The following is a 25,764-nucleotide window of genomic DNA, read 5'->3' on the forward strand; positions in this document are numbered from 1 at the left end:
GGAGGATGCAGCACCAGGGGAGGGGACAGTGCAGACTTTTCTTTTCTCCATAGTGACATCAAGGCAAATTCCCAAACCGGACGGACCCGGTCGGGTGACGTCCAGCTGGGCCGAGCCGGCCCGGGCCAGCCCCGGGGGCCTTGGTGCCAGCTGGAGGGGCTGGGCACTATGCCCTGCCGGGCCAGCTTTCTGGGGGCGGGGTTCTGATCCACCCGCCCCCGGTGCGGACTGTGCCCGGGCGGGCTTGCGGACCAGCAGGGCAGGGTTAGGGCCGGGCTTCTCTGGGCTAAGGATCAAGGTCCTTGCCTGGGTTAGGCCCCCACGCATTCCAGTCTTCGGTCCCGGACTCTGAAGAGGGCGCAGTAGAGCAGTAGCGGAGCACGAGAACCCGCGCCACCTCCGCGGAGGTGGGACCTATTGTGTCTCCGCCCTGGGCGTGTCACCTGAACTTAGAGTCACGCCCTCAACGTCCAAGCCTCTCCACAGCAATCTTTCCGGGCGGAAGTGTAGAAGCCCCGAGAGAGACTCGGCGGAAGTGGCTGCCTTACTGCAAGTCGGTGCGCATGCGTCATTCTGCCCCGGTGGAGCTCTTCAGCCTGAACATTTTTCCTGTCTCCTTTTCTCCACGCGAGGGGGTGCGCGAACCCCCAGTCGTGGCTGTGTGGTCAGCACTTCTTCTGGTCTCTTGGCCCCCTCACGATGGCGGGCATCCTGTTTGAGGATATTTTCGATGTGAAAGACATTGACCCGGAGGGTAAAAAGTTTGACCGAGGTAAGTTAAGGTACGCAGGAGCGGTACAAAAGAAGAGGCCTGTCTCATTGCCACGCCCCTGGGCACCTTCTCCACCCTGCTCACGTGGCCAGCCTCTAGCGACAGATTCTGATGAAGCGACGTCCCTCAGGAAACATTTTATGAATGAGAAACTTGAGACTCTGAGCTTTCCCTGGCTTCACCCATGCAGTGCCTGCTGCCTGGGTGGCTTTCAGCCATGATGCTGACAAACTCCTGGGCATCTTTATAATCGCGACCTACTCTCTGTGTTAGAGATTATACTGTGCTCCCCTCTCACACACTTTGGCTTGTTCATTCGCAAAAGCCCCCATGAAGTAGGAGGTGTTTTTGCATTTTGTTCTGACAGGTTAAGTAACCCACCCAAGACCACAGAGTGAGTTATTTGACTTGTATTCTTATATTGGCCCCAGAATCTTTCGCTGTTTGTGAAGTCCTCTCTGAGTTAGAGCTAATTGCTTGGCATACAACTCTTTATTCTGCAATCCATCGACAATTTTTTCTCCTTGGTGATACTTTATTTGCCTACAGACTGAGATATTTATCAAGTACTTATACATCCTGTTAATCCTCTCAGCATAATGTATAGCACAGAAAGAGAAAACCTTTGGATAAGTAATAACTTGCCCAGAGTCATGTTCTCAATCATTCAGGGGACCTAGAGCCTGCCAGAGGATCTTTGATTCTTTCTGGGGTTTCTGTTCTATTGCCATAGTTTTTGCCCTTTTTCTTCTTGCACAGGTTCTGATTGAACCTGCACTTCCTTGAATGCAGTGGAGAGGTTAATGGATGTATACCAGGTTACATTAAAATTCTTTTGCAATTAACCACCAAACTGGGATCTGTATGTTCTGCCCTGGGCTTGATAAGTATGCTTGTCACTTACTTTGTTTTTCCCCAGTATCTCGACTGCATTGTGAGAGTGAATCTTTCAAGATGGACCTCATTTTAGATGTAAACATTCAAATTTACCCTGTAGACTTGGGTAAGTATTGAACACACACAATAGCAAGAGTTTTTTTCCCTTCTTCTTAATTTCATCTATTCTTCATCCTCAGATATTGCATTTTTATTTCTAGGTGACAAGTTCCGATTGGTTATAGCTAGTACCTTGTATGAAGATGGTACCCTGGATGATGGTGAATACAACCCCACAGATGACAGGCCTTCCAGGTGAGGGAGTAGAGAAGGGAGCACTTTAAATATTGAAATATGCCCTGAGGACTAAGTGGTATAGAACCACCTCTGCAAGTGGGGGTTGAACTGGACCTTGGCCTCATACCTGGTAGGCAAGTACTCTATCACTGAGCTCCATCACTAGCCTTTTTTAGTTTATTTTGAGACAGGATCTTGCTGAGTTGCCCAGGCTGGTTTCAAACTTGCAAACCTTCTGTCTCAGCTCCCCTGAGTAGCTGGGATTACAGGTATGTGCTATTGTGTCTGATTTAGAAAGACCTTTATTTAGACCCTGGAATAAATGATTGCCATCAGAATCTGAGTAACCTTAAGGAAATTGCTGCACTTAAGAATTCAAACAACCAGGGCTGGGGTTGTGGCTCAGTGAAGAGCATTTGCCTAGCACGTGCGAGGCCCTGGGTTTCATCTTTAGCACCACATAAAAATAAATAAATAAAAATAAAGGTATTGTGTCCAACTACAACTAAAAAACAAATATTAAAAAAAGAATTCAAACAACTATCTGGGTGTGGAGGCTCACGCCAATAATCTCAGCTGCTCGGGAGGCAGATGGAGGAGAATTGCATGTTCAAAGCCAGTCTCAGCAACTTAGAGAGCCCCTAAGTAACTTAGTGGGACCCTGTCTTAAAATAAAAAAGCAAAAAAGCTGGGGGATGTGACTCAGTGGCTATGCGCCCCTGGGTTCAATACCTAGTACCAAAAAAAAAAAAAAAAAAAAAAAAAAAGAATTTAAACAACCAGGTGTTTACTGAGAGCAATGATACCATGTATATCATGCTTTTGAGGTGTAGCTTTTTGAAGGTGGAAGAAATGACCATTGAGTGACCTAGGCTATGTGGGAGGAGTTTGGTGTGATAGAGAGGCATTGGAGCACCACTGAGTTTAGTTCTTAGCTTTAGTACTTAATTGTTGAATACCCTAATCTCTTTTATTCTTAGTTTCCTCATCAGTAAAATAGAGATGTCATACTTGGTTCAAAGGATTATGGTGGGGAAGGACTAAATGACATCATATTTCTAAGTTGGCCCTTGTTATAATGCTGGCACTTAATTACCAGTTACCATTTTTTTATTATTTTTAATGTTTTTGTGATGGTGTCTCACTATGTTCTCCAGGCTGGCCTCATGCTTCTGAGGTTCAAGTGATCCTCCTGTCTCCGCCTCCCAGTTAGCTAGGACTACAGGTGTAGCCATTATACCTGGCTATTAGTTACCATTTTAAAAGGATTTTTTTTTTTTTTTTTTTTTTTTTTTTTGGTACCTGGGATTGAATTCAGGGATGTTAACCACTGAGCCACATCCCTGGCCCCTTTTTATGTTTTATTTTGAGACAGGGTCTTGACAGGGTCTCGCTAAATTGCTTAGGGCCTCACTAAGTTGTTGTGGTTGTCTTGAGATCCTCCTACCTCAGCCTCCCGAGCCATGGGATTGCAGGTGTGTGCCACTGTGCCCAGCTGAAAAGGATTGTTTGTAATTATTATGAAGAATAACTTTGTCACTGTTGTTCTGCAGGGCTGACCAGTTTGAGTATGTAATGTATGGGAAGGTGTACAGGATTGAGGGGGATGAAACGTCTACTGAAGCAGCAACACGCCTGTAAGTTCTGCAGTCTGGTGAGAATCCTTTTCCTTCTTCCCTGGCTAAGAAGTTGGGCCATGCTCTTGCTTCCTGTGTTGGGCCCCTCTCCTCAAATACCTCAAACTTAGTTAGAACTTAAGTAGTAGCTGTTCCTGGTACAGTTTCCAGTCTGAAGTATTGGCTGCCCACTTTGTCCTTTGTCAGGATCTCAAGGCCCAGTGGTTCCAAAACTTAATCCTGCTGTGTGAAGTGCCAAGAAGAGTGGCTTCCCCAGGAACAACATGCAGCGTTAAGGATTAAACTGCTAGGCTTTTTTGTTGTTGTTTATTTGTGCGTGTGTGCTTTGCTACTTTGTAACCCAATCCCTGGTTCTTTGGTTTCCCTGCTTATTTTTTTTCTTTAAAATTGTATTAAAACAATATGTGTTCTTTGTAAGCTATTTGAAGCAGAGAAGTAATGTAAAGGGGGAAAAGTTACCTATAATTTTATACCCAGGAGAACCTTTTACATAAACATTTTTGAATGGTCTTTTTTTTTTTTAAGTCTATTTTTTTCTTTGAGATCATGTTGTTTATTCTAATGTTTTCTTCTCTTTTTGTTTAACATATGTACACCATGTTTCCCCATGTTAGTGTAAAGCTTTTCCTAAACACTTTCAATGGCTGTATATCATTCTGGATTCATCTTAATTCATTTGGCCATTCCCCTAATTTTGTGCATGTTGGTGTTTTCCTCCTTTGCTAGTATAAACAACAGTGCTTTGCATGTATCTGTGCATTTTTCTTTGAATGAATTTTTGGTTCCTTAATGACAGAACACTGTTTTTTTTTTTTTTTTTTGTATGCTGGGATGGAGCTCAGACTCATGGGATGGGGATCCTTCTATTTCAGCTCTGCCTATGTGTCCTACGGGGGCCTGCTCATGAGGCTGCAGGGTGACGCCAACAACCTGCATGGATTTGAGGTGGATTCCAGAGTTTATCTGCTGATGAAGAAATTGGCCTTCTGAACCTCGAAGGATGCCAGCCTGCTCTTGGTCACTCAGGTTGTGGACATTGTTCAAACCTGAGTAGAAGTTGCTGTTGTTCACCTGTTAAGGAGGAACTGGTTTTCTGCCCACTGTTGGTGCATCTTTAGCTAGTCTGAACTCAGTGGGAAACTGGCTTGCCTGTGAAAGACCCAATGGGAAAGCTTGAAGTGAATCAGAAGTTATTTTGTGTATATATGACTTTTTAATTAAACTTTACTTTTTCAGACTCTCCCCCCCCTTCTTTAACACATTTTCATTTAAAAAAAATTGTTTTTCTTTTAGTTGTAGATGAACAAATACCTTTATTTTGTTCATTTATTTTTATGTGGTGCTGAGGATTGAACCCAGTGCTTCACACATGTCAGGCAAGTGCTCAACTGTTGGGCCACAACCCCAGCCCCATTTCCATTTTCTTTAAAATTTTTTTTTCCAATTTGTCTGTAGTATATTTCTGTCCCACAGCCAGATGACCATGTATCAACCTAGGGCTGTCCCAATCTCAGCCTTTTGGTTTTTCGGTTTAGGGTCATCTCCATCTCCTGGCTGACTGACTATTCTAGCATATATCCTCTAGTGTGATTTTCTATCTGGAGGGAGGGTTGTGCTTTGCCTCCTGAGAGTAATATCCCATGCCCGGAAGATACCACCCATTTGGCATAGAATTTTGAATTGGCAAGGTGCCATGCTCATGTCCTTCCAACACTCAGTCTCCAGGAAGTCAGTTCACATTAATTTGAATGAGTTACTTGCATAGCCTGGAAAAGTTCTTTTTTTAATGGAAGCTTTGGGTGGAGACTTTTTGACATGGACTTGGGGTGTGACTAATGAGAAGAGGAAGAGAGGACTTGGCTATAGAAGCAGGTGGACTTGGTTCTCTGCTCCATGTTCCAGTGGTGACCCAGGAGGGAGGGTAAGTGGTAATGGTTCTTATGAGTGACACTGAACAGGGAGCTGCTACACAGACCAGTGCAGTGGACAGGACAGTAATACCAAGAGGTTGGCAGTTCAGTGCCCAGGACAACACAGCAGCCTGACTGCACTCACTAACTTATAAGTGGAAGAAGAAAAAAGTTAAGGAAATGGTGGCGATGACAAGGGCTCCAGCCTGTGAACTGGCTCTACAACCAGGCATTAGAGGACCTGAGAAAGCATATGGACTCTTTTCCCCTTGGAAATTCAGGGTAATAATTCAGAAAGATTGGGTATTAAGCAATTGTCTTTTGATATCCTGGTTTTGCCATAGGAGCTGGTCCCCTGCTGGTATGCCTGGGGTGTTTGCTTTCCCATCATTTTCAGGTCTCTACATGAGGCATTAGAAATAGTATTTAGGGAAATGGGTTGAAGTGAATGACCTCAGCAGTGAGGAGAGAAGGTGTTTTTTGTTGTTATTTTACCATTGGTGGTTTGGGGAAGGAAGTAGCAGATGCCTTGGGGGTTGGAGAGTATTTTTATGGAATCTTAGAACCTTTCCATGGGGTCAGATTCTCTTGAAGAGTTGGAGAAGGATGGATTTAGGTTAGAGAGAGAGAACCTAACTACTGGGAATCAGGATATAAACTGTCCTGGGGTAGCAAAAGAAAGAGAACTAGTGTAAAGTAAAACGGGGATAAGAGCATTATGGTTTTAAAGTGTGTGTGTGTGTGTGTGTGTGTGTGTGTGTGTGTGTGAGAGAGAGAAGAAGGGATAGAAGAAGGGATGGAATCAGCCAGAAGGAGTGATTTGGAAGTCTTTTCTTTTGGTTCTGGGGGTTGACTTCAGGGGCTTCATAATATGCCAAGCATGTATGAAGTGCTACACCTGCTGCTCCACGTTAGATTAGTTAACTTTTATGGTGCTGAGATCAAATCCAGGATGTCACACATGCTGGACAATCTAGGATAGATTTTTTAATTTTTTTTTGTACTGGAGATTGAACCTGGGTGTGCTTAACCACTGAGCCACATAAATAGCCTTTTTTTTTTTTTTTTTACATTTTATTTTGAGACAGGGTCTATGTTAAGTTGCTTAGGGCCTCACTAAGCTTCTGAGGCTGGCTTTGAACTTGCTATCCGCCTGCCTCAGCCTTCCCAGCTGCTGGGATTACAGGTGTATACCACTGTGCCTGGCTAGGATAGATTCTTAATAGGTGCAAATTCATTCACACTGGAGAAAACTATGTGCTTTCTTTTTTGCCTGCACTAAAGTAAGTCAAACGCGAATATTAGATGCCTGGAACTCTCTGGCTATATTTACATTTTTGCCATCCTTATCTCTCCTATGAGTGGGCTGAGAATCCATAATTCTTTGGTCCCTTTGGCATATCTTATTCCGGGTTCTGGCTTTTTCATATGCCATAAAGTTTCATTTGATCATTATATATATTTTTGATCATTAAATTTAACATGCTTTGTTTTGATATTTAAATAAATTATAATTTCCACTAATCATTTCATTAACTGCACCCTGAAATTTGTAGTATGGTTGAACTAATTCTTTCTCATGCAGAACTGATGGCACCTGAGATTTGGACAATATATTTGAGCTGTGTGCACTTTTTGTTTTTTGCTGTGCTGGAGATGGAACCCAGGGCCTTGACCATGCTAGGCAAACACATTACTACTAAGCAGCATCCCAGCTTTGTGCATTTGTTAATTCCTTCTCCATGTTAACTCTTCTGCCCAGGAAAGAAAGATACTTGGAGATCTAAATTGGTCACCCCCCAAGAGCTTAGGTTTTCCACTTAGATTTGTTAATAAGAGCTGAGGATGTAGCAGGATATAATTCTCAGTGATTTAGGAAGCTGAGGCAGGATATCACGAATTCAAGGCCAGCCTCAGCAACTTATTGAGACCCTGTCCCAAAAAGAAAAGGACTGGGGATGTAGCTCAGTGGTAAAGTACCTCATTAATAGTTGATGTATTTACTCCATAAGGACTTGGAAATCTTTCCCAGTAAATAGAACTACTGAACGATTATATTGGACAGCGCACCACACTGAGGAGACTCTGGGATTTAGAGTCAATCAGACTAGGGCTGTTTCTATTCCTGCCAACAGTCTCTGTGACCATTGGTAATTTACCTGGCTTCTCTGAGCCTTAGTTTCCTCATCCTTAAAATGTAGGTGGTAATATACATTTTACTGAATTGTATGAGCATTAAAAAAGGGAATATAAGATGGGTGTGGTACTGCATGCCTGTAATCCCAGGGACTCATGAGGTTGAGGGAGGAGGATCTGAAGTTCAAGGTCAGCCTCAGCAATTTAATCAAACGCTGTCTTTAAAGGAAAAAAAAAAAAAAAAAGAAGAAAGAAAAAGGAACATATATATGATTCCTGACTTTCACCCTAGTGTTTTGGAATGCCTTTGGGGGTTTTCAGGTATCTGTGGCAGTGTTTAGAATCCTGAGTTCCTGGTAGACTTTCCTTTTTCTTTGAGGTGGGAGAGAGGGAAAAGTTCCTACTAGTTTTCCTACAGGAACCTCAGAATGTAGTAAGTTGATCTTTGTACACAAGGTAAACCTCCCCTTCCTGAGCACCAAGACAGCAAGACTTATTTGCAAAGCCTCTGAAGTCTACCCACCCCCCACCTTTCCCTGTGGTACAGGAGATTGAACCAGGGGCATTCTACCACTGAGCCACATCCCCTGCCCTTTTTTGAGGTGTTGGGGGAAGCAGGGACAGGTTCTTGCTAAATTGTTGAGGCTGACTTTGAACTGTGATCCTCCTGCTTTGGCCTCCTGAGTAATTTGATTACAGGTGTGTGCTACCTGTGCCCTGCAACCCCACCTTCTTTTTAGGGATCCCATAGTTGGGTTTATGGTAATCATATTGGGCTGCTCTTTAGATGCACTTGTAGGGTTTGAGAAGGGAGCCTTCAACTTGTTCTTGTTTGTCCTGCTCTTCCAGCTTAAGGAGCTCATGCCACTTCCTGCACTTCCCCCTGACCTCCACAGGAGGGAGGCAAGAGCCCAGGCCTGGCAAAGCCTCCTACTGAGCTGCTGAAGGGCTAGCTATTTGCTCAGCTGTCACATTCAGGTCTTGTCTTTACTGAACTGTCTACATAGCCTTACCTGGGGCGGGGGTGAGTGTTAGCTTTCTTGGGAGGTGGGGTTGTGTGTGTGGGGGTACCTCCTGTGAAGAACATCTTTCCTTTGCTTTTTAGTGAGCTTTGGGGTTCTCTCATTTATTCTTTTACAGCCTTAGTTTTGTCAATTTTATAGGGACAGTGTTTCTGAGAGACATCTGTTACTCATTTATCAAAAGTAAGAATCTCTTAAGAATAGAGGACCAAACAGTCCCACAGAGAATGACAGTAAAGGGAACCAGGCACTGGAGGGCCTTAAACTTGAAGCGAAGGAAACTACCCTTTCTGTTTTCTGACACAAAGATAGTCTCCATCTCTGTTCAAAGGTGAGGCCAGAACAGGCCTTTGCAGAATTATTATATGAATAAAAAGCTTATAGAGAATTAGTGATTTTCAAATTTATGCAGAAAATAGACCAAAGATAACTAGCTGCTCTGATGAATATTGTTGATAGCTTAAAAAATAACTTTTGAAGTTTTATAATGTACAGTGAAAAAAAAACAGTCCCTTTTTCTTTCCTGTGTATTCACCTTTACCAGAGTATTGGCTTTCAGGTGGAAACAGGATGTCTGGTATATCTGCAGTTGTCTTCCAGAGCCTCTCCACGGAAGGGAACTGCACATGAGAGACACTGCAAATATTGTCAGTGTCAGCATTCCTTACCCTTCCTGAGACAGATTTGGAGAGTTAGGATGGGCTCTGGTTAGAAGGGGGTTAGTAGGGTTGGCAGAAGGGTCAGGAGGCAGGGGGTGGAACTGGACCATGGGGGTGGGCAAGGTGGGTAAAGGGGAGAAGAGTGTGTACTGATCAGTAGGAGGATGGGTTAGGGAAGGAGAAGATCCAGTCTGGAGGTTGTGTGACAGGAAGCCTGTGCCCAAAGTTCCTAATGGAATGTCTGGGGCTTCTAGGGTCCCCGGTGAGGCTCCAGGAAAGAGTCCATGAGTTCCATTCAAAGGTCTGTGTGTCCTGTTCAGGTATCCAGTGATTTGGTCTGGGGACCTGGTGGTTTGATTCAGCAGAGCAGGAATCTTGGCTCTGAATCCCCGCAGCTTGCTCAGAAGTCCAGAGCCAGTAGTTCTGGCTGAGACACTGAAGTTCGCCTCCAACAATCCAGAAGTCCTGTTTGGGAGCTTGTTCAGTGTGAGGAATAGAGAAGTACTGCTTGGGACAGCTGTGGTGGGCAGGGACCGCCTGACACAGAGGGCAGGTCCTCCTACAACCAGAAGAAAACGCACCTTTCCTCGGAGCAGTTGTTGGAAGCTCAGGAAGATGGCATTGGGATCCTTGTGAGCTGTGGTCCTGCCCTGTGGAGGAAGCTGAGGGCAGAGGATGGGCCTGAAATCAGAGACCAGGCCTAAGATATCAGGTCTCCCTTGACTATGTAGGACAGATAGGGTGTCTGTACCCAGGCATTATGACTAGGAAGGAACACTCCTTGGCAGACCAGTTCTACCCTCCAGATCCCTTGAATTCCCTTTCTTCCCCCAGGTCATTTAGGGAGACTGAGTCAGAGGACAATTTCTTTGGATTCCTCAGCTTGGGATTTACCTGGGTTCCAAGGAGGCCCTGCAGGGCACCAAGGAGGAGTCGGACCTGTCCAGAAAGCTGTCCCAGGAGAGCTGAGAGGCAGGTGGGACCCAACTGTCCCTGTGCTGCCATCACTCCCTCCAGTAGAAGGGTCACTGCTCCCAGAATGTCCTGTGCCTTGGTCTGCTCCTGGGAAAGAGATGGAAGAAAGAAGCGGACTGCTTCAAAGGGCATGCTAATAGCGGGTGGGGAGCCTGTAGGAGTAGCCAGCAGAATGAATCATAGGAGCTGAGAATTGGACAGGACCAGGGTCCCACCCAGCACAGGAATTCTTTCGCAGTCTCCCGACAATTGGTCATCGGCCTCTGCTTCAATAACTCCACTGTCCGGCAACCCTGCCTGGTCTTACACCAACTTTCAGTCAGAAAGTTCTGCACGGTTATAACTTTTAGCTCTTGAAAACTAGTGCCGTAAGTCTACTCTTTTTGCTACAAAATATTAGGACCATAGCATTTTTAAACTACATGAAGAATTGAGGCTCCAAAATAATGGAAGGGAAGGGACTTAATAAATGGCAGAGCTTGAACTATAGGTGATCCATAGGGACCAACTGTCCTCCTCTGACCCAGTGATCCAAGCAGACCTGAGGAAAGGAGGGGGACTCTAGAGATCTTGGGGGGTAGAAGAGTTGACCTGCCAATGAGTCCTGCATCCCAAGTAGGTTTCCTGAGTCATAAGTGGAAACATTTCTTGCTTTACCATAAGACTATTACTTTTCTTCAAGCTAATCAGACATGTCTTTTTAACCATGTCTCACATAACATTTTTTTCTAGGCTCTCACTATGCAGGTTTTTCTTTCTGGACAGTTTAATATGGTCCCTTTTAATAAATTAGCATGTGTCCTGAAGGGGATGTTCAGTACTCAGACCAGTGCTTTTAAGTGCAATCCACTCAAAATAGAGTTCTAAGAATATTTCCATAATATTGTTACTAAACATCTAAAGCAGTCTAGAATTGCTAGCTTTAAAACCAATTGCTTCTGATTTGGGGTTGTAACTCATGCATAAGGCCCTGGGTTCAATGCCTAGCTCTGCAAAAAGGAATAAATAAATAAATAAACAAACAAACAAATAAATAGTTGCTTTAATAGTGCCATTACTTGCTAAGTTTTTTTTTTTTTTTAACACTTCCAAATCTTTTTCATAGGAAGTGCTAGGGCCAGAAGCTTAAATGAGGGAAGCAGGGCTTCAGGGTCTTAAGCTGGAATAGGACTTTATTCATTTTACACGTAGAATTACACACGTGTCTATTAAATTTCATCTTGTTTATGATGTAAGTTTTTAGTGATTGGAATCTTGATTCTGACTTCAGTTAGTGGTGCTTCCCAGCATCGTGTCATCTGTGGATACAGATTAATCTTACTTCTCTGTGCCAACTTAAGAAGGTTGAACAGTCTTAAAGGCATGATCATGATAGACTTCTATCCAGCTTTTTTGTGTGTGTATGTATGGTGCTGGGGATTGAAACCATGGCCTTGTGCATTCGAGGCAAGCACTCTACCAACTGAGCTATATCCCCAGCCCCTTTCTCCAGCTTTTCATGATGTTTAACTTTGAATCTATTTGACATGTTGGGCCTGAAATCCATCATCTTGTCCACAGGATACACATAGATGAATGTATATTGGGTTAGGGTGGCCAAGCTGAAGATGAGATTATTTTTAGTGACCTTAAGAATTATGAAGGATGGGCTGAGGATATAGCTCAGTTGGTAGGGTGCTTGCCTTGCATGCACAAGGTCCTGGGTTCAATCCCCAGCACCACAAAAAAAAAAAAAAAAAAAAAAATGAAGGATCCATGGAAAGCAGTAGGGAGCTGATAATGAGCTGATAATGACAGGAATTTGGGGAGCCAAAGTAAAGGATGGAGTTCCATGTGTGTGTGTGTGTGTGTGTGTGTGTGTTGTGTGTGTGTGTGTTGCTGGTGATCAAAGCCAGGGTCACATATGCTGGGCAAGTACTCTACCACTGAGCCATGCCCCCAGCCCAGACATCCCAGGGATGACTTTCTTACCGTCTGGGTTTTCCATTCTCCCAAGCTAAAATCCACAGCTGGTAGCAGGACAGGGGTGGACAAAGGATTGATGTCTGGGCACTGGCTCTGTTGAAAAAAAAAATGTGTGGGGGAGAAGAGAGATGAAATAGAGGGTATGGTGGCCCAGTGACTGGGCTAGCCTTCCATGAGCACTATGTTCAGTCCAGAGCTTCTAAAAGAGGCTCTAGTGCAAATCACAATTCTTGACAGGGAGTGGTGATCAGTAGGTCAAAGGCAATGTTGGAAGAATAGTTATTGGTCCGGGAGTGAGAGGAAGTTATGGGGTTGAGGGTACCTTACCAGTTAAGTGAATAGAGAAGCTAGTGCTTGGGAATTCTCACCAGTCTGCTGTGAAGGACGTGGGAGTCACGAAGCAGTTTATTTAGGAGTCGGGGGTCACAGGCAGGAGGAGCCGGGCTGGACAGAGTTAGTCTTGCAGTAAGGAGAAGCATGACCACAAGGAGCAATTCTTAGATGAGGAGAAGTGAGGTTGAACGGGGTGGATAAGGAAGAAATCATTGTTGGGTGATGGTCCAGGAAATCCCATTTAGGACCCAGACCTGAAATCCAGGGAATCTTCTACTTGGACATACCTTATTCCTGGGAGACTGGTTCCCTAATTCCCCACCCCTGCAGCATGCCTATTTATTCTCTCTCCCTGCCATGCTCCAGCCTGGGCCTAGCCCCTCAAGTGTGATCTTACCAGTCAGCTCCATTCTGGCTGGGGTGTCTGGCTGGAGTGGCTCCCTGTATGGGGCCTCTCCCCTGAATCCTTCCTGGGGCCATGGAGGCGGCTTGGGCTCTTTGCACTTCTGGGCAGAGTGGGGTGGGGCACAGGAGGGCCGAGGAAGACAGTCTGGAAACTATCCTGAAAGTTACAAAAGTGGTGAATATTTTATCAAGTTTTAAGAAAAAAGACTGCCTGGCAGGGGGAACAGATGCTGGGAGAGCTTGAGCTACTAAAGTTCTGATGGCTCCCAGGTTTTCTTGTGATCACAGCATATGGTGTCTCCTGACTTTGTCAGGGGTCCTCAGTGACTCTGGTACTGGTTTGGTCCCTCCACCCACATACACGCTGAGGGCAGCAGAACATGATATGCACTCTTGTGTGAATACACACACACCTTTATTGGCCTCAAATTCTGAGTAACCTTGGTTGTTAGGTTGGAAGAAATCTGGGATCGGGTTAGAGAAGGGAGCCTGAAGAGTGGAAAACAGGATCCAGAGCAAGGATCAGGAAGTTGAAAATATGCACGATGTGTTGCAGTGTGGCTTCCGTGTTGGGCAGAAATATAACTGGGACCACAGGAGGACATGGATTAAAAGGGGGTACCATAGTCATTGACCTCTCATTCTTTCTCTATTTACCCTACCCATATAGTCTCCTGGAGTTTTTCTTTGCATTCCAAGTTGTGATATATCCTATTATCCAAGTTAAAGAGATGAACTAATAGTCCTGGGATTTCCTTCCTGAGGCAAGTGGCCCAGGAATGAGCAACAGCTTAGTGAGGTGATGCCCACCTTACATGGCTTACCTTACTTTAGACACTGACTGGCCAAGTTATCTGTCTCATGGCTACACCTGCTTCCCTGCCCCCTCTGCAGACCCCTTCTGATTCCTTCACAAGACCCCCCACATGGTTTCCTCCTCCGTTCACAAGTTGTGCAAAGAGGCCTGCACCTGATTCAATATTGGGATTTCCTGTAGGTCTGTCAACATGCATGAGCCCTCCTCCCTTTATGTTCTCCTTGTGCCCTGGCTTGCCTGACCCAGCTTCCCCAGTCCCAGGATTCAGAACTTTAAGCTAACAAAAAATGAGCCGGTAAGACTGGGGATTGGACCGCGTCTATTTTAGTGCTGTGTTTTCTAACCCTACATGTACCTCCTTTCTTATTTTCTCCCTGGGCCTGTGTCCCCTTTCCTAGATCTCGGGAGGCCTGTGCTATATTCCACTAAGTCTGTGATCAGTCCTTCAGAAACCAGCACCCCACCCCCTACCCCTGCCCTGTCCTGCTCCTCCCATTCTGGGAAGGCTCCACTCTTCTCGACAAAGGTCAGTGCCTGTAGGTTCCAGTTTGCTTGCCCCTCCCCCAGCTTAGAGCCCAACTCTTCTTTCCTGTCTTTCATACCCTCACTTAACCCCAAACCCTGTTTGCCACTCACCGGGTAGAGAAGGGCTTAAGGACCCAGGTGCACAGCAGGCAGCACTCTGGGGAGCAGATGAGTAGAAAGACATGTGGCGTTGGGGCACAGCCCCTCCACTGCAGTGGGGTCACAGGCTTGACCTGGCCACTTTTGCCCAATCAGAGAGCAGAGAGCCACCAGACACTGGCGAAGGCCCCGGAAGTGACGCCTTCTCCTCCTATCTAAGCTGGACCTGGAGCCCCTGCCTGGACCATGGTCCACTAATGGAGCCCAGCTCCTCCACCCCCACACACCACAGGGAGGATTTGCATAGGGGGATCCATCTTTTCCTAGAAGATGGAAACCTGGGAGCTGGCTGGGAGAGAGATGGGAAAGGAATAGAGGTTTTGTCCAGGAGATAGCTGGCAGGACATGTTTGTCCTGAGGGAAATCTAAAGTCTTGCTTCAGATTGATGAGGTTTTCAGTTCTTAGCTATTCAAATTTCTTCTCTCTGAACACCATACCAGCTGTCAGATTCCAGGTTTCTCCTACAACTCCCTAGGGAGTCTCATCTTGTAATTCCCCTTTCCCAAATGGAATCTGGGCATTGCCTATATTGAAGAAAGATCTTATTAGGGGTCATGGTATGGAGAAAGGGTGTGGACAGTTTGAAGGGACTGGAGGGTGAGGGGTGGGTCCAGGTGCTCTTCTGCTGGGGCCCAAGGGCTTGGACAACTAAATCCACTTACCTCTGTGTCCATGCCCTGAGCTTGCCCTGTCTTTTGCCCTCTTCCATCTCTTACCACTCCACATGTGACAAGAAAAATAACCAGGCCCATGTGTCCCTGTCTTAAGAAAGACAGCTGCTGAGCCTCCCCCGCAAATACCTCCCTGCTGCCACCCCCCTCTTTCCTTTGGCCCTGGCTCTAACTACTTTGCTTTCCCCTCAGTTCCAGTCTCCCTACAGTCTCTTTCCTCAGGGGCCTCTTGGCTTGACCTTGTTCCCACCTTCTACCCCTAGTTCTTCCTCAGGCTCTCTCTGGTTCTTCTTCCCAAGGATGGGGCTGTCTGCTAGGAGTATGGCCTAGATCCCGGAATTCTCCAGTTCAGACAGACGAGATGCCTCCCAAGATTAGGAAGGAGGGTGCTGGGATAGCTGGGAGGATGGTGGGGATGTGGGGGTGGGAGGGAACAGGGAGACATGACCAGAAAACCAAGACAAAGGAGATTGGGGGTGGGCTGGAGAGGAAGAGAGTCCCTTGGGTGAAGGAAGAGGTTGAGAGAGCAAGAGGGTGATGGTTGAATGGGCTTGAGGACAGGTTAGAGTGGGAAACAATGACACTCTACCCCAAGGGTAACACTGCCAGTTACTGCATAAGTCTCTGTCCTGGGAATCTCTAGAATGAGGACAGACCTCAGAGGGGGAAGTAGGGCCTAGAGTCAAGAAGAGATCAGTTGTCATCCTTAAAGGCAAGTCTTCATCCTTCAAGCCGGAAGGTCCTTGCCCAGTGACCCGTCCAGGCCTCAGGCCCAGCCTTGGCCCCTCCCTGGCCCTGAGAATCTGGTCCTGGGCTGGACACCCATGTCCCGGTCCAGTCATTCTGCGGCCGCCGGCAGCTGGGGGCTCCAGGCCCGCCTCTCCTCCCCTCTTCGCGCCCCCTGGTCCCTCCCCTCCCCCTACCCCCTCGCTCCCCCTTTCCCTCCAGCCCCTCCCTCCCTCCCCTGCCCGGTCCCAGCCCCTCCCTCCCCTCCCCCACTCGCGATCCGGGCCGCTGCCGCTGGGCCGGACCCCCCGGGCTCAGCCCGGCCCCTCGCCGAGCCGCCGCCGCCGCCCCGTTTGCTGAGGAGGAGGCCCCCGGCCGGGGCGTCGGGCGCCGGGCATAAAACGGGCCGGAGTCGGCGCCCGGGGCACTAGAGCCGAGTACGGCCCGGGTCAGCGCCCGCCCGCCCGCGCTCCTCCCGGCCGCTCCTCCCGCCCCACCCGGCCCGGCGCCGACTCTGCGGCAGCCCGACGAGCCCCTTGCTGCACTGCCCCGGCCCTGGCCCCGGCCCCCTCCCGCCGGACCGCCCCCGACCCGGCCCTCTTCCCTCCTCCCGTCCTGCTCCCTCCTCCCGCCCGCCTCCCCAGCTGTCCCGTTCGCGTCATGCCGAGCCTCCCGGCCCCGCCGGCCCCTCTGCTGCTCCTCGGGCTGCTGTTGCTCGGCTCCCGGCCGGCCCGCGGCGCCGGCCCGGAGCCTCCCGCGCTGCCCATTCGTTCTGAGAAAGAGCCGCTGCCCGTTCGGGGAGCGGCAGGTAGGTGGGCGCCGGAGGTTGGGGGGGAGGCGCGGGCGGTGAGTCCGGCTTTGGGCAAGTTCGCACCGTTCGGGAGGGGACCCCGGGAGCAGGTGGCTCCGCGCAGCGGGCGGGCTGGAGCCTCCAGGCGCGTTGTGCCAGGGGACCCAGGGCCGGGCGGGCAGCCCCCAAGGCGGGCATACTGCACGAGCGGGACAGCGGCCGCTAGCCAAGCCCGTCCCCGCAGGCTGTTCCTTCGGCGGGAAGGTCTATGCCTTGGACGAGACGTGGCACCCGGACCTGGGGGAGCCCTTTGGGGTGATGCGCTGCGTTCTGTGCGCCTGTGAGGCGGTGAGTGAATCCTACCGCCACCGCTCGGGGACCTCTGGGGTTCTGAGACGTCGGAGTGCACTCTAGTTGCTCAGGAGGAAGAGACTGGTCCACAGATACTTGGGATGAGTTTTCTGGCGAAGGAAGCTGGGATCGCCCCCTTTAAGTCTCAGGTGTTGACTACTATTGATCGCTCACTCTGTGCCTTCCGTGTCTGTCTGTCTGTCTGTCTCTCTCTCTCTCTCTCTCTACTACCATTATAACTTTGCTAGATAGATAACACTATTATCCCCATTTTCCAGAGGGGGACCCTAAGGCCCAAAGAAGTTAAGCGACTTGTCTAGGGTCTTTCCACCTGTAAATGCCAGAGCTTTCGGACTCTGCTGGTGGACTTTGCACTGGTCCCTAGACTCTCCCTCTTTGCCCTGGAGTCTAACGGTCTGACATCTTGCACTCACTTGATTTTTCCCTGTTCTCTGAGATCAGCCACAGTGGGGTCGCCGTGGGAGGGGCCCTGGCAGGGTCAGCTGCAAAAACATCAAACCTGAGTGCCCAACGCTGGCCTGTGGGCAGCCGCACCAGCTACCAGGACACTGTTGCCAGACCTGCCCCCAAGGTAAGAGCAGCTCTGCGGTAAGGGGAGGGCAACAGGGTGCAATACTAGGTCCTGGGCTAATTGGATTGGGGTGGCCTGCTGTAGCCCGTGTCTCTTACCCCTGGCACAGAGCGCAGCAATTCGGAACAGCAGCGGCCGGGCCTGTCCTTCGAATATCCCAGGGATCCGGAGCATCGCAGTTACAGTGATCGCGGGGAGCCGGGTGCTGAGGAGAGGGCACGCGCAGACGGCCACACGGGTAAGAGGGGATGGGTGTGTTAGAGGTAGTCCTGGGGCGGCGGTCAGCGATGGTTGACAGTGCTCATAACGTCTTCCTCCCTTGGCAGACTTCGTGGCGCTGCTGACTGGGCCGAGGTCGCAGGCAGTGGCACGTGCCCGAGTCTCACTGCTACGCTCCAGCCTACGCTTCTCCATCTCCTACCGGAGGTGAGAAAGGGGAAGAAGGGAGGAGCGGGTCAGCTGGGGGAACTGCAGAGGGGAAGAAGAACTGAGAAAGCTGGGTAGGGGTGTGTGTGGGGGTGCTGCTTTTGGCCCAGGCTCCCCGTCCAGCCTTACTGGACTTTTCATTTCCAGGCTGGATCGTCCCAGCAGGGTCCGCTTCTCAGATTCTACTGGCAGCATCCTCTTTGAACACCCTGCATCCCCCACCCAAGATGGCCTGGTGAGATGATGCCATTTATGAGCGCTTATCCAGTCTGGGCACTGTGCTGAGAGCATGCTCTGCATTGCCTCCTTTGGTCCTCAGAACAACCCAGTGGGAGGAAGGCACTGACATTATGATGCCCAATTTACAGATGAGGGAACTGAGGCTCAGTAGCAGAATGTGATTTGTTCAAGGTCACACAGCTAGTAAGTGGTGGAGCCAGGATTTGAACCCAAGCATCTGGCTCCTGGGCACCTTCTTAAGCTTCCTAGGAGGGCCTGGGGGCTCCCTTCCATATTCCTTCCTCAGCAGGCCTGGGCCTCTTAGCTGGCCTGTCCGGCATACTGTCTGAGTGTGGGCCCTTCTTGTCTCTCTGTTACAGGTCTGTGGGGTGTGGCGGGCAGTGCCTAGGTTGTCTTTGCGGCTCCTTAGGGCAGAACAGCTGCATGTGGCCCTTGTGATACCTACTCACCCTTCAGGGGAGGTCTGGGGGCCTCTCATTCGGCACCGGGCCCTAGCTGCAGGTAAGGGGAATATGCAGCTGCTGAATATGAAGAAAACTCTTTATATTCTCAGGGTGGGCTGAGAAGGGGATTTTCTGATGGGCTGTCACCATCCTCCCTCCTTCAGAGACCTTTAGTGCCATCCTGACTCTAGAAGGCTTACAACAGCAGGGTGTGGGGGGTATCACCCTGCTCACCCTCAGTGATACAGAGGACTCCTTGCATTTTTTGCTGCTCTTCCGGGGCCTGCTGGAACCCAAGAGTGTGGGTAAGTGTGGTGGGGAAAGTGTGAGAGAGGGCAGAGAGGGTACCTATCTCTTAGAAATGTCCACATGTATGCCCATTACAGGAGCAACCCAGGTTCCCTTAAGGCTCCAGATTCTACATCAGGGTCAGCTATTGCGGGAGCTCCAGGCCAATGTCTCAGCCCAGGTGACATTTTGTTTGTATGTGGTGCTGAGGATCGAACCCGGGCCGCATGCATGCCAGGCGAGCGCGCTACCACTTGAGCCACATCCCCAGCCCGAGGCTCTGATTCTTGTTGCCACCTGCCCTGGCCTCTTGCTAGTGCCCATCATACCCTGGTCTGTTCCCAGGAGCCAGGTTTTGCTGAGGTGCTGCCCAATCTGACAGCCCAGGAGATGGACTGGCTGGTGTTGGGGGAACTGCAAATGGCCCTGGAGAGGGCAGGTGGGCCAGAAATGCGCATCAGTGGACACATTGCTGCCAGGCAGAGCTGCGATGGTGAGGCAGGGTGGGGCCTGGCACCTGAGGTACACTCATCCAAGAGGCACAAACAAGTGCCAGGGAAGAGGCCAGGGTGGATGGGGGAGACTCCAGGGGACTCAAGCTATGAGTGGCCATGTAGCAAGCCTGTCCTGCCCCTCTACAGTTCTGCAGAGTGTCCTTTGTGGGGCTGATGCCCTAATCCCAGTCCAGACAGGTGCTGCCGGCTCAGCCAGCCTCACACTGCTAGGAAATGGCTCCCTGATCTACCAGGTAAGAGTCAGGGACTGCAGGAGGTGGTAAGGGCTGTCACCATCCTCCTTTGGCGGTTGCTGAAGGGATTCTTGACCTGTAATGGTTCAAGCCTCAGGCCTTTGCTGCCTATTCAATTTGCCTTCCCCCACCCTGCCCACCAGGTGCAAGTGGTAGGTACAGGAAGTGAGGTGGTGGCCATGACACTGGAGACCAAGCCTCAGCGGAGGAATCAGCGCACTGTCTTGTGCCACATGGCTGGATTCCAGCTGGGAGGACACATGGTGAGACACCAGGCAGAGCCATAGTGCCAGGGTCACCAGTGGGACGCCTGGTGGATGTGCAGGGATATACAGTATCCTTCACTTACAGACTCTCTCATTGATTAATTGATTCATTTGACATATTTTTAGTGATCCCCAGGCTAGGGTCTAGAGTACAAAGAATATAAGGTGTGGGGGCTGGGGTTGGTGGTGCACACCTGTAATCCCAGTGACTCAGGGGACAGGAGGATCTCTATCTAGTTGAAGGCCAGCCTCAGCAACTTAGCAAGGCCTTAAGCAACTTAATGAGGCCTAAGCAACTTAGCGAGAACCTGTCTCAAAATAAAAATTTAAAAGGGCTGGGGATGTGGCTCAGTAGTTAAGCACCTCAGGGGTGCTTAACTTGGTACTAAAAAAAAAAAAAGGAAAGAAAATCAGATGTGGTCCTTGTCTTCAGCAAGCTCACAGTCAAATCAAATTGAAGTAGTTAAGAAGTACTATGCAATACACTGTATAATAACTATGATAATATGGTTGCTACTATTGGACATTTCTACTGCCGGCTCCTGCACTGGTTATCTTATTTATATATATATTTTACTTTTACAGTACCCATTTGTAGATGAGGAATTGAAGGCTTGGAAATGTTAAGTAACTCTTCAAGGTTGTTACACATAGTTAAGAAGTAACAGAGGAGAGACTTGAAACTGGGCTTGCAAAGTTCTTATCCAGTGTTACTGGTGTGTAGAAATACATCTTGTTGTAGTTGGGGCACAAAAGATGGAAAGGCCTCAGCCTCTGGGCTTGTGTGAAAGCTGAGGGGGCTCATCCTTTCTTGCCCCCCAGGCTGTGGGTGTCTGCCCTGGGCTGGGTGCCCGAGGCACTCATATGCTGCTACAGAATGAGCTGTTCCTGAATGTGGGCACCAAGGACTTCCCAGATGGAGAGCTGCGGGGGCATGTGGCCACCCTGCCTTACAGTGGGCACAGTGCCCGCCATGATAGTGAGTGTTCCAGGGTTTGTTTGCCTTTCTGTATCCTTGGACTTGTGACTAACGCACATGAGGGATGGTGCCAGAGGGCCAGAGCCTAGGGAGTATCTTTCTCTGCCTGAGATTCAGATTGACATCTGGAGAAGGTGGGAATGTAAGGGGATGGGGGGTCCTACTGGCAGACTCTCTCCCTGTTGCCATGGTGTAGGAGTCTAAAACTTGCTGCTCCCAGGCCTGGACCCATTGATGGTGCCTTTCAGTTTGCAGAGTCTATGTTGGGGGAGATGGGAATGCTGGGAGTAAGGGGTTGCTCTAGGCCACCTTCTCATCTACTCTGTCTCTGAACCCAGCATTGCCTGTGCCCCTGGCGGGAGCCCTGGTGCTGCCTCCTATGCAGAGCCAGGCAGCTGGGCATGCCTGGCTTTCCCTGGATACACACTGTCACCTGCACTATGAAGTGCTGCTGGCTGGGCTTGGTGGCTCAGAACAGGGCACTGTCACTGCTCACCTCCTTGGGCCTCCTGGAATTCCAGGGCCCCGGCGGCTGCTGAAGGGATTCTACGGCTCAGAGGTGAGGACACGATGGTGGGAGACAGTTTGGGAAATCTTGCCTTTGTGTGTGTGTGTGTGTGTGTGTGTGTTGCTGGGGATCAAACTCAGGGCCTTGTGCATGTGAGGCAAGCACTCTACCAACTGAGCCATATCCCCAGCCTGGGAAATCTTGCTTTTTAGCTTGAAGGGATGTGTGGACCTGTGGTTGGGAAAGCAGAAAGCAGGCAGCCTGGTATTACAGAGGGGTATGGGCTTAGGAGTTAGGCAGGTCTTGATGTGAATCTGACTCAGCCTTTTATTATGCATTCTCCTTTCTAAGGACATCCCTTGTGTAGTATGTAATATTCTGGGACTCCAGAGGGGTAGTGGGATGGCCAAGCCACTGAAGTAGTTTGGGCTGCTGTGCACTTGGAGTCAGAGAGACCTGGTTTCCAAGTTCTGCACCATTGCCATCTCCCTGGGTCTCAGGTTTCTTCATCTGCAAATTGAGGGGCAGTAGTAGGCTCAGCCCTAACGTGCTTTGAACCCATCCCTCATTCTGTATCCCTGTAGGCCCAGGGTGTGGTGAAGGACCTGGAGCCTGAGCTGCTGCGGCACCTGGCACAGGGCACCGCCTCCCTGTTGATCACCACTAAGGGTAGCCCCAGAGGGGAGCTGCGAGGGCAGGTTGGTGGGCATTGTGGGCACTGGGGATGGTGTAATGGGGCTGGCCCTGTGTTCCTGTGCTTTCTCTGAGCCCCCAGTGGGTGGGGTGAAGGGGATAGTATCAAAGTGTGGCTGGTGGAGAGGATGAAGCCACACAAAGTCCCCGAAGGAGGGTGGCAGAGCACCATCCTGTCCCTGCAGCTGGGATGATTGCTGAGGCTAATAGCCTCCTCCTGGGCGCCCTGGTGCTGAGGGGTGGACCTGCGAAGGTGGAGACTGGAGCGGGGGCCTAGATGCTGTCTCAGTTGGCCTCTTCCTCCCAGGTGCACATCCGTAACCAATGTGAGGTGGGCGGCCTGCGCCTGGCTGCTGCCGGGGCCGAGGGGGCGGGGGCTTCTGGCGTTTCGGTTGCAGCGGCTGCAGCGCTGCCAGCGCTGCCTGTGCAGGCGGTCCCCGGCCCAGAAGCCCCAGCGCCGGTCAAACCTGGAGGCCCTGGGCGGCCCCGAGACCCCAACACGTGCTTCTTCGAGGGGCAACAGCGCCCGCACGGGGCTCGCTGGGCGCCCAACTACGATCCTCTCTGCTCACTCTGCACCTGCCAGGTAGGAGGCCCTGAAAGGGCGCAGTTGGAGCCCGGGGTCTGGGACTAGGAGTTCAGCACCCCGTCAATGCTCCCCTTCTCTCTGCAGAGACGAACGGTGATCTGTGATCCGGTGGTATGTCCACCCCCCAGCTGTCCACACCCGGTGCAGGCACCCGACCAATGCTGCCCCGTGTGCCCGGGTGAGTTCCCTGCAGGGGAGCAGAGGTAGTGCAGGGGCCGCCCTTGGGGTTGCTTCCTTTAGGGAGGGATGGTCATCCTCTGCCTCACCATTTCTTTGGCTCCACAGAGAAACAAGATGCTAGAGACCTGCCAGGGCTGCCAAGGAGCCGGGACCCGGGAGAGGGTGAGCTGGAAGAGTGCCTGCAGGGTTGGAGCATCCAGAGGAGCCTTGGGTTGGACCAGGAGGGGGAAAGGAGGGAGAGAATCTACGTGTGTGGGGGTGAAGGGTACAGATTCCAAGTGACACCCGACAGACCTCATTAGTGTTACCAGTCATCCAGTAGGCCCTTGGGTTAGCTAGTGTGGGGCTGCCCTGAAGCTCAAGCCTTGGTTGTGGGCCCAGCTGATGAGCTCAGTACTAATGACAGCTGGGCACTGTCCCCCACCAGGCTGCTATTTTGATGGTGACCGGAGCTGGCGGGCAGCGGGTACCCGGTGGCACCCCGTCGTGCCCCCCTTTGGCTTAATTAAGTGTGCTGTCTGCACCTGCAAGGTATGGCTGCCCAATCTTCTCTGGTGCCATAACCCAGCGGGGTCTGCAGAGATGGGGAGGGGGCTGCCATCCTTGGTGAGGAAGGTTCAAGGATGAAAACACCATGAGAAAAATTCCTTGGGCTTTGAAAGCTGGTTTCCAGCTTCCTGTAGCAGAAGGGAAATGGCTGACCTGGGTGTGAATTCTGCCTCTGCTCCCTGACTGGCTCCATGTGACCCTGGGCATTTTCTGAACCTCCCTGAGCTTCGCCCTTTCCTCTCCTGTAAGCAAATGTGGTACCTACTTTGCAGGGCGCAATGATGAGGATCTGAGTCTAGGAGTATAAAGCAAGCCCAGGCCTCTGAATAAAAGGCCACACACGTGTTTTATTTGAAGTGGTAAAAGGAGAGGGAGATTTATGTGTCCTCCCTTCTTCCTGACCCTTCACTCAATGGATCTCTACAGGGGGGCACTGGAGAGGTTCACTGTGAGAAGGTGCAGTGTCCCCGGCTGGCATGTGCCCAGCCCATCCGCGCCAACCCCACTGACTGCTGCAAACAGTGTCCAGGTGAGGGATTTGGGCACTGAGGCCTCACTTTTAGGACTGGGGCAGGCCTTGACCTGGGTGAGGAGGGGCATGATGAAGGTGAGGGGAAGGGGCTTCTCAGCTACTTCAGCACTGACTGTGTCTGGCATGGAGCAGAGATCTAAATGCAGTAGGAAGAATGTGCATGTGCTACTGGGGTGTGATGGGCTCCAGTTCTTGCCCTGTCTGTCCATCTATCCATCAACTACTAAGTGCCAGAAACTGCTAGGTGTTGGGAATTCAAAGAGGAATAAAATCTCATTGGCTCTCAAGGGTTGAGCCTTGCCTCTTTCTGCCAACAGTGGGGCCAGGGGCCCATCCCCAGCTGGGGGATCCCATGCAGGCCGATGGGCCCCGGGGCTGCCGTTTTGCGGGACAGTGGTTTCCAGAGAGCCAGAGCTGGCACCCATCTGTGCCCCCCTTTGGGGAAATGAGCTGTATCACCTGCAGGTGTGGGGTAAGTGGGAGCCTGTGTGAAGTGGGTAATGGGGGCCTGGTGGGGGGATAGCTTTCCAGGGAGGGCAGACTCCTGGAGGTGGGCCCTGGTGACCCTCAGCAACTGCTCTGTTCTACACCAGGCAGGGGTGCCCCACTGTGAGCGCGATGACTGTTCACTGTCATTATCCTGCAGTTCAGGGAAGGAGAGTCGATGCTGCTCCCACTGCACACCCCGGCGGCGTAAGTGAGGGTGGCCAGGGCAGCAGCTATGGGCTGGCTGCAGGGAGCCCAGGGAGGGAAGAGAGCCCCTGTGATGCTAGAGCCACACAGTCTGCATCACAGGTGCCTTCCTAGCCTACCTTCATAGAGTGGTCTTGGGGTGTGGGCTGTTATTTATTACAATTTCTATTTAAATGAGATTTCTGAAGATCAGAGGAATTAAGCAACTCTATTTTGGGCAAATAGTTGGTATGCATGGGCTTGCTTGGAAAATTCTGGCGTTTCTAGGCCCAGAGCAGAGATACTCTGCTTGGCCCCTCTATGACTTTCTCCATGTCACTCTGTTCCCACTCTCCTCCTCCAACTTCTACCCACTTCTGTCTGCAGCAGCCCCGGAGACCAGGACTGTTCCAGAGCTTGAGAAAGAAGCTGAAGGCTCCTAGGGAGCAGCCCCAAGGCCATATGACCAAGAGGATGGGGCCTGAGCTGGGGGAAGGGGTGGTGCTGAGGACCCTGCATTCTCCTATGGGGAAGCCCAGTGCCTTTGGCTCCTTGGTTCTGCCTCTTCTCCTTCCCCCACTACCTCTGGGAACCACAACTCCACAAGGGGGAGAGGCAGCTGGGCAGACCAAGGCCGTATCCACCCCAACTCCTGCCTTGTTACTGTCTGGCCTCTGGCCTAGAAGCCTACCCCCTTCCTTCTGTATATAATGTCACTGGCTTGTTGGGATTTTTAATTTATCCTCACTCAGCACTAAGGGTCCCCCCACTCCACTCCTGCTGCCCCTGAGCTGAGCAGAGTCATTATTGGAGATTTTTGTATTTATTAAAACATTTTTTTTCAGTCTTTGGGCTTTCGGTGGATTCTTTGTAGCCAGGGACCTGAGTGGGCCCCAGTGGAGAAGAGTCTGAGAGTAGGAGGCAAGTAGGATCTCTGGCTCCAAGGCCTTTCTTCTGACCCTCTGGAACTGGAGGAGTATTAGAGAGGGAACAGGATGGTGCAGTGGTTGGCTGTCATGCCTGGATTCTGCA

General features: G+C 50.4%; 3 protein-coding genes across 12 annotated transcripts; 2 read left to right on the forward strand and 1 right to left on the reverse strand.

Annotated features, from left to right (window-relative positions):
* The first annotated feature begins 120 nt into the window (after positions 1 to 120).
* On the forward strand, positions 121 to 4,820 carry POLR2H (RNA polymerase II, I and III subunit H). Of its 3 annotated transcripts, XR_014023072.1 has the most exons (6): positions 503 to 772; positions 1,692 to 1,775; positions 1,870 to 1,963; positions 3,499 to 3,582; positions 3,769 to 3,852; positions 4,455 to 4,820. XR_014023072.1 is itself a non-coding variant. In XM_081302180.1 (5 exons), exons 1-5 carry the CDS (start codon positions 700 to 702, stop codon positions 4,570 to 4,572), a joined length of 453 nt encoding a protein of 150 aa, XP_081158306.1. In that variant the 5' UTR covers positions 121 to 699; the 3' UTR covers positions 4,573 to 4,820. The 3 variants fall into 3 exon arrangements, 2 of the variants coding, with proteins under 2 accessions (XP_081158306.1, XP_081158307.1); XM_081302180.1 differs by lacking the exon at positions 3,769 to 3,852 and having other exon boundaries at positions 121 to 772; XM_081302181.1 differs by lacking the exon at positions 3,769 to 3,852 and having other exon boundaries at positions 502 to 782.
* A 3,655-nt stretch (positions 4,821 to 8,475) lies between these two features.
* Positions 8,476 to 15,954, reverse strand: THPO (thrombopoietin). 6 transcript variants are annotated; one of them, XM_081302366.1, is made up of 5 exons: positions 15,817 to 15,954; positions 12,980 to 13,144; positions 12,256 to 12,342; positions 10,204 to 10,371; positions 9,330 to 9,971 (listed from the first exon to the last, which is right to left on the reverse strand). In XM_081302366.1, the coding sequence occupies exons 3-5, from the start codon at positions 12,269 to 12,271 to the stop codon at positions 9,463 to 9,465; spliced, it is 693 nt and encodes a 230-aa protein (XP_081158492.1). In that variant the 5' UTR covers positions 12,272 to 12,342; positions 12,980 to 13,144; positions 15,817 to 15,954; the 3' UTR covers positions 9,330 to 9,462. The 6 variants fall into 6 exon arrangements, with proteins under 6 accessions (XP_081158488.1, XP_081158492.1, XP_081158493.1 ...); XM_081302367.1 differs by having other exon boundaries at positions 12,980 to 13,139; positions 15,817 to 15,949; XM_081302365.1 differs by lacking the exon at positions 15,817 to 15,954 and adding an exon at positions 14,441 to 15,386.
* Positions 15,955 to 16,530: 576 nt separating this feature from the next.
* Positions 16,531 to 25,491, forward strand: CHRD (chordin). Of its 3 annotated transcripts, XM_081302360.1 has the most exons (23): positions 16,531 to 16,694; positions 16,921 to 17,024; positions 17,490 to 17,619; positions 17,729 to 17,857; positions 17,946 to 18,045; positions 18,193 to 18,280; positions 18,645 to 18,786; positions 18,893 to 19,033; positions 19,115 to 19,197; positions 19,362 to 19,509; positions 19,658 to 19,764; positions 19,908 to 20,027; positions 20,853 to 21,009; positions 21,348 to 21,568; positions 22,102 to 22,215; positions 22,518 to 22,796; positions 22,884 to 22,977; positions 23,085 to 23,141; positions 23,407 to 23,510; positions 23,955 to 24,057; positions 24,378 to 24,532; positions 24,654 to 24,753; positions 25,120 to 25,491. In XM_081302360.1, the coding sequence occupies exons 1-23, from the start codon at positions 16,547 to 16,549 to the stop codon at positions 25,173 to 25,175; spliced, it is 2,880 nt and encodes a 959-aa protein (XP_081158486.1). In that variant the 5' UTR covers positions 16,531 to 16,546; the 3' UTR covers positions 25,176 to 25,491. The 3 variants fall into 3 exon arrangements, with proteins under 3 accessions (XP_081158486.1, XP_081158485.1, XP_081158487.1); XM_081302359.1 differs by having other exon boundaries at positions 18,893 to 19,197; XM_081302361.1 differs by having other exon boundaries at positions 18,893 to 19,197; positions 25,123 to 25,491.
* Positions 25,492 to 25,764: the final 273 nt, after the last annotated feature.

Source organism: Spermophilus citellus (assembly GCF_964194105.1).
Source record: "Spermophilus citellus genome assembly, chromosome: 7".
Classification (NCBI taxonomy): domain Eukaryota; kingdom Metazoa; phylum Chordata; class Mammalia; order Rodentia; family Sciuridae; genus Spermophilus; species Spermophilus citellus.

Coding starts and splice junctions, on each gene's coding strand:
- POLR2H (XM_081302180.1), top strand. CDS start 700: ATGGCGGGCATCCTGTTTGAGGATATTTTCGATGTGAAAGACATTGAC. Junction 1,776..1,869: donor AATTTACCCTGTAGACTTGG/GTAAGTATTGAA, acceptor TTTTATTTCTAG/GTGACAAGTTCCGATTGGTT. Junction 1,964..3,498: donor ACAGATGACAGGCCTTCCAG/GTGAGGGAGTAG, acceptor GTTGTTCTGCAG/GGCTGACCAGTTTGAGTATG.
- THPO (XM_081302362.1), bottom strand. CDS start 12,728: ATGCTTCTCCTTACTGCAAGACTAACTCTGTCCAGCCCGGCTCCTCCT. Junction 12,343..12,617: donor ACGTCCTTCACAGCAGACTG/GTGAGAATTCCC, acceptor TTTTTTCAACAG/AGCCAGTGCCCAGACATCAA. Junction 9,972..10,203: donor AGGGCCTCCTTGGAACCCAG/GTAAATCCCAAG, acceptor CTCTGCCCTCAG/CTTCCTCCACAGGGCAGGAC.
- CHRD (XM_081302359.1), top strand. CDS start 16,547: ATGCCGAGCCTCCCGGCCCCGCCGGCCCCTCTGCTGCTCCTCGGGCTG. Junction 21,569..22,101: donor AGGGATTCTACGGCTCAGAG/GTGAGGACACGA, acceptor GTATCCCTGTAG/GCCCAGGGTGTGGTGAAGGA. Junction 22,797..22,883: donor GCTCACTCTGCACCTGCCAG/GTAGGAGGCCCT, acceptor TTCTCTCTGCAG/AGACGAACGGTGATCTGTGA.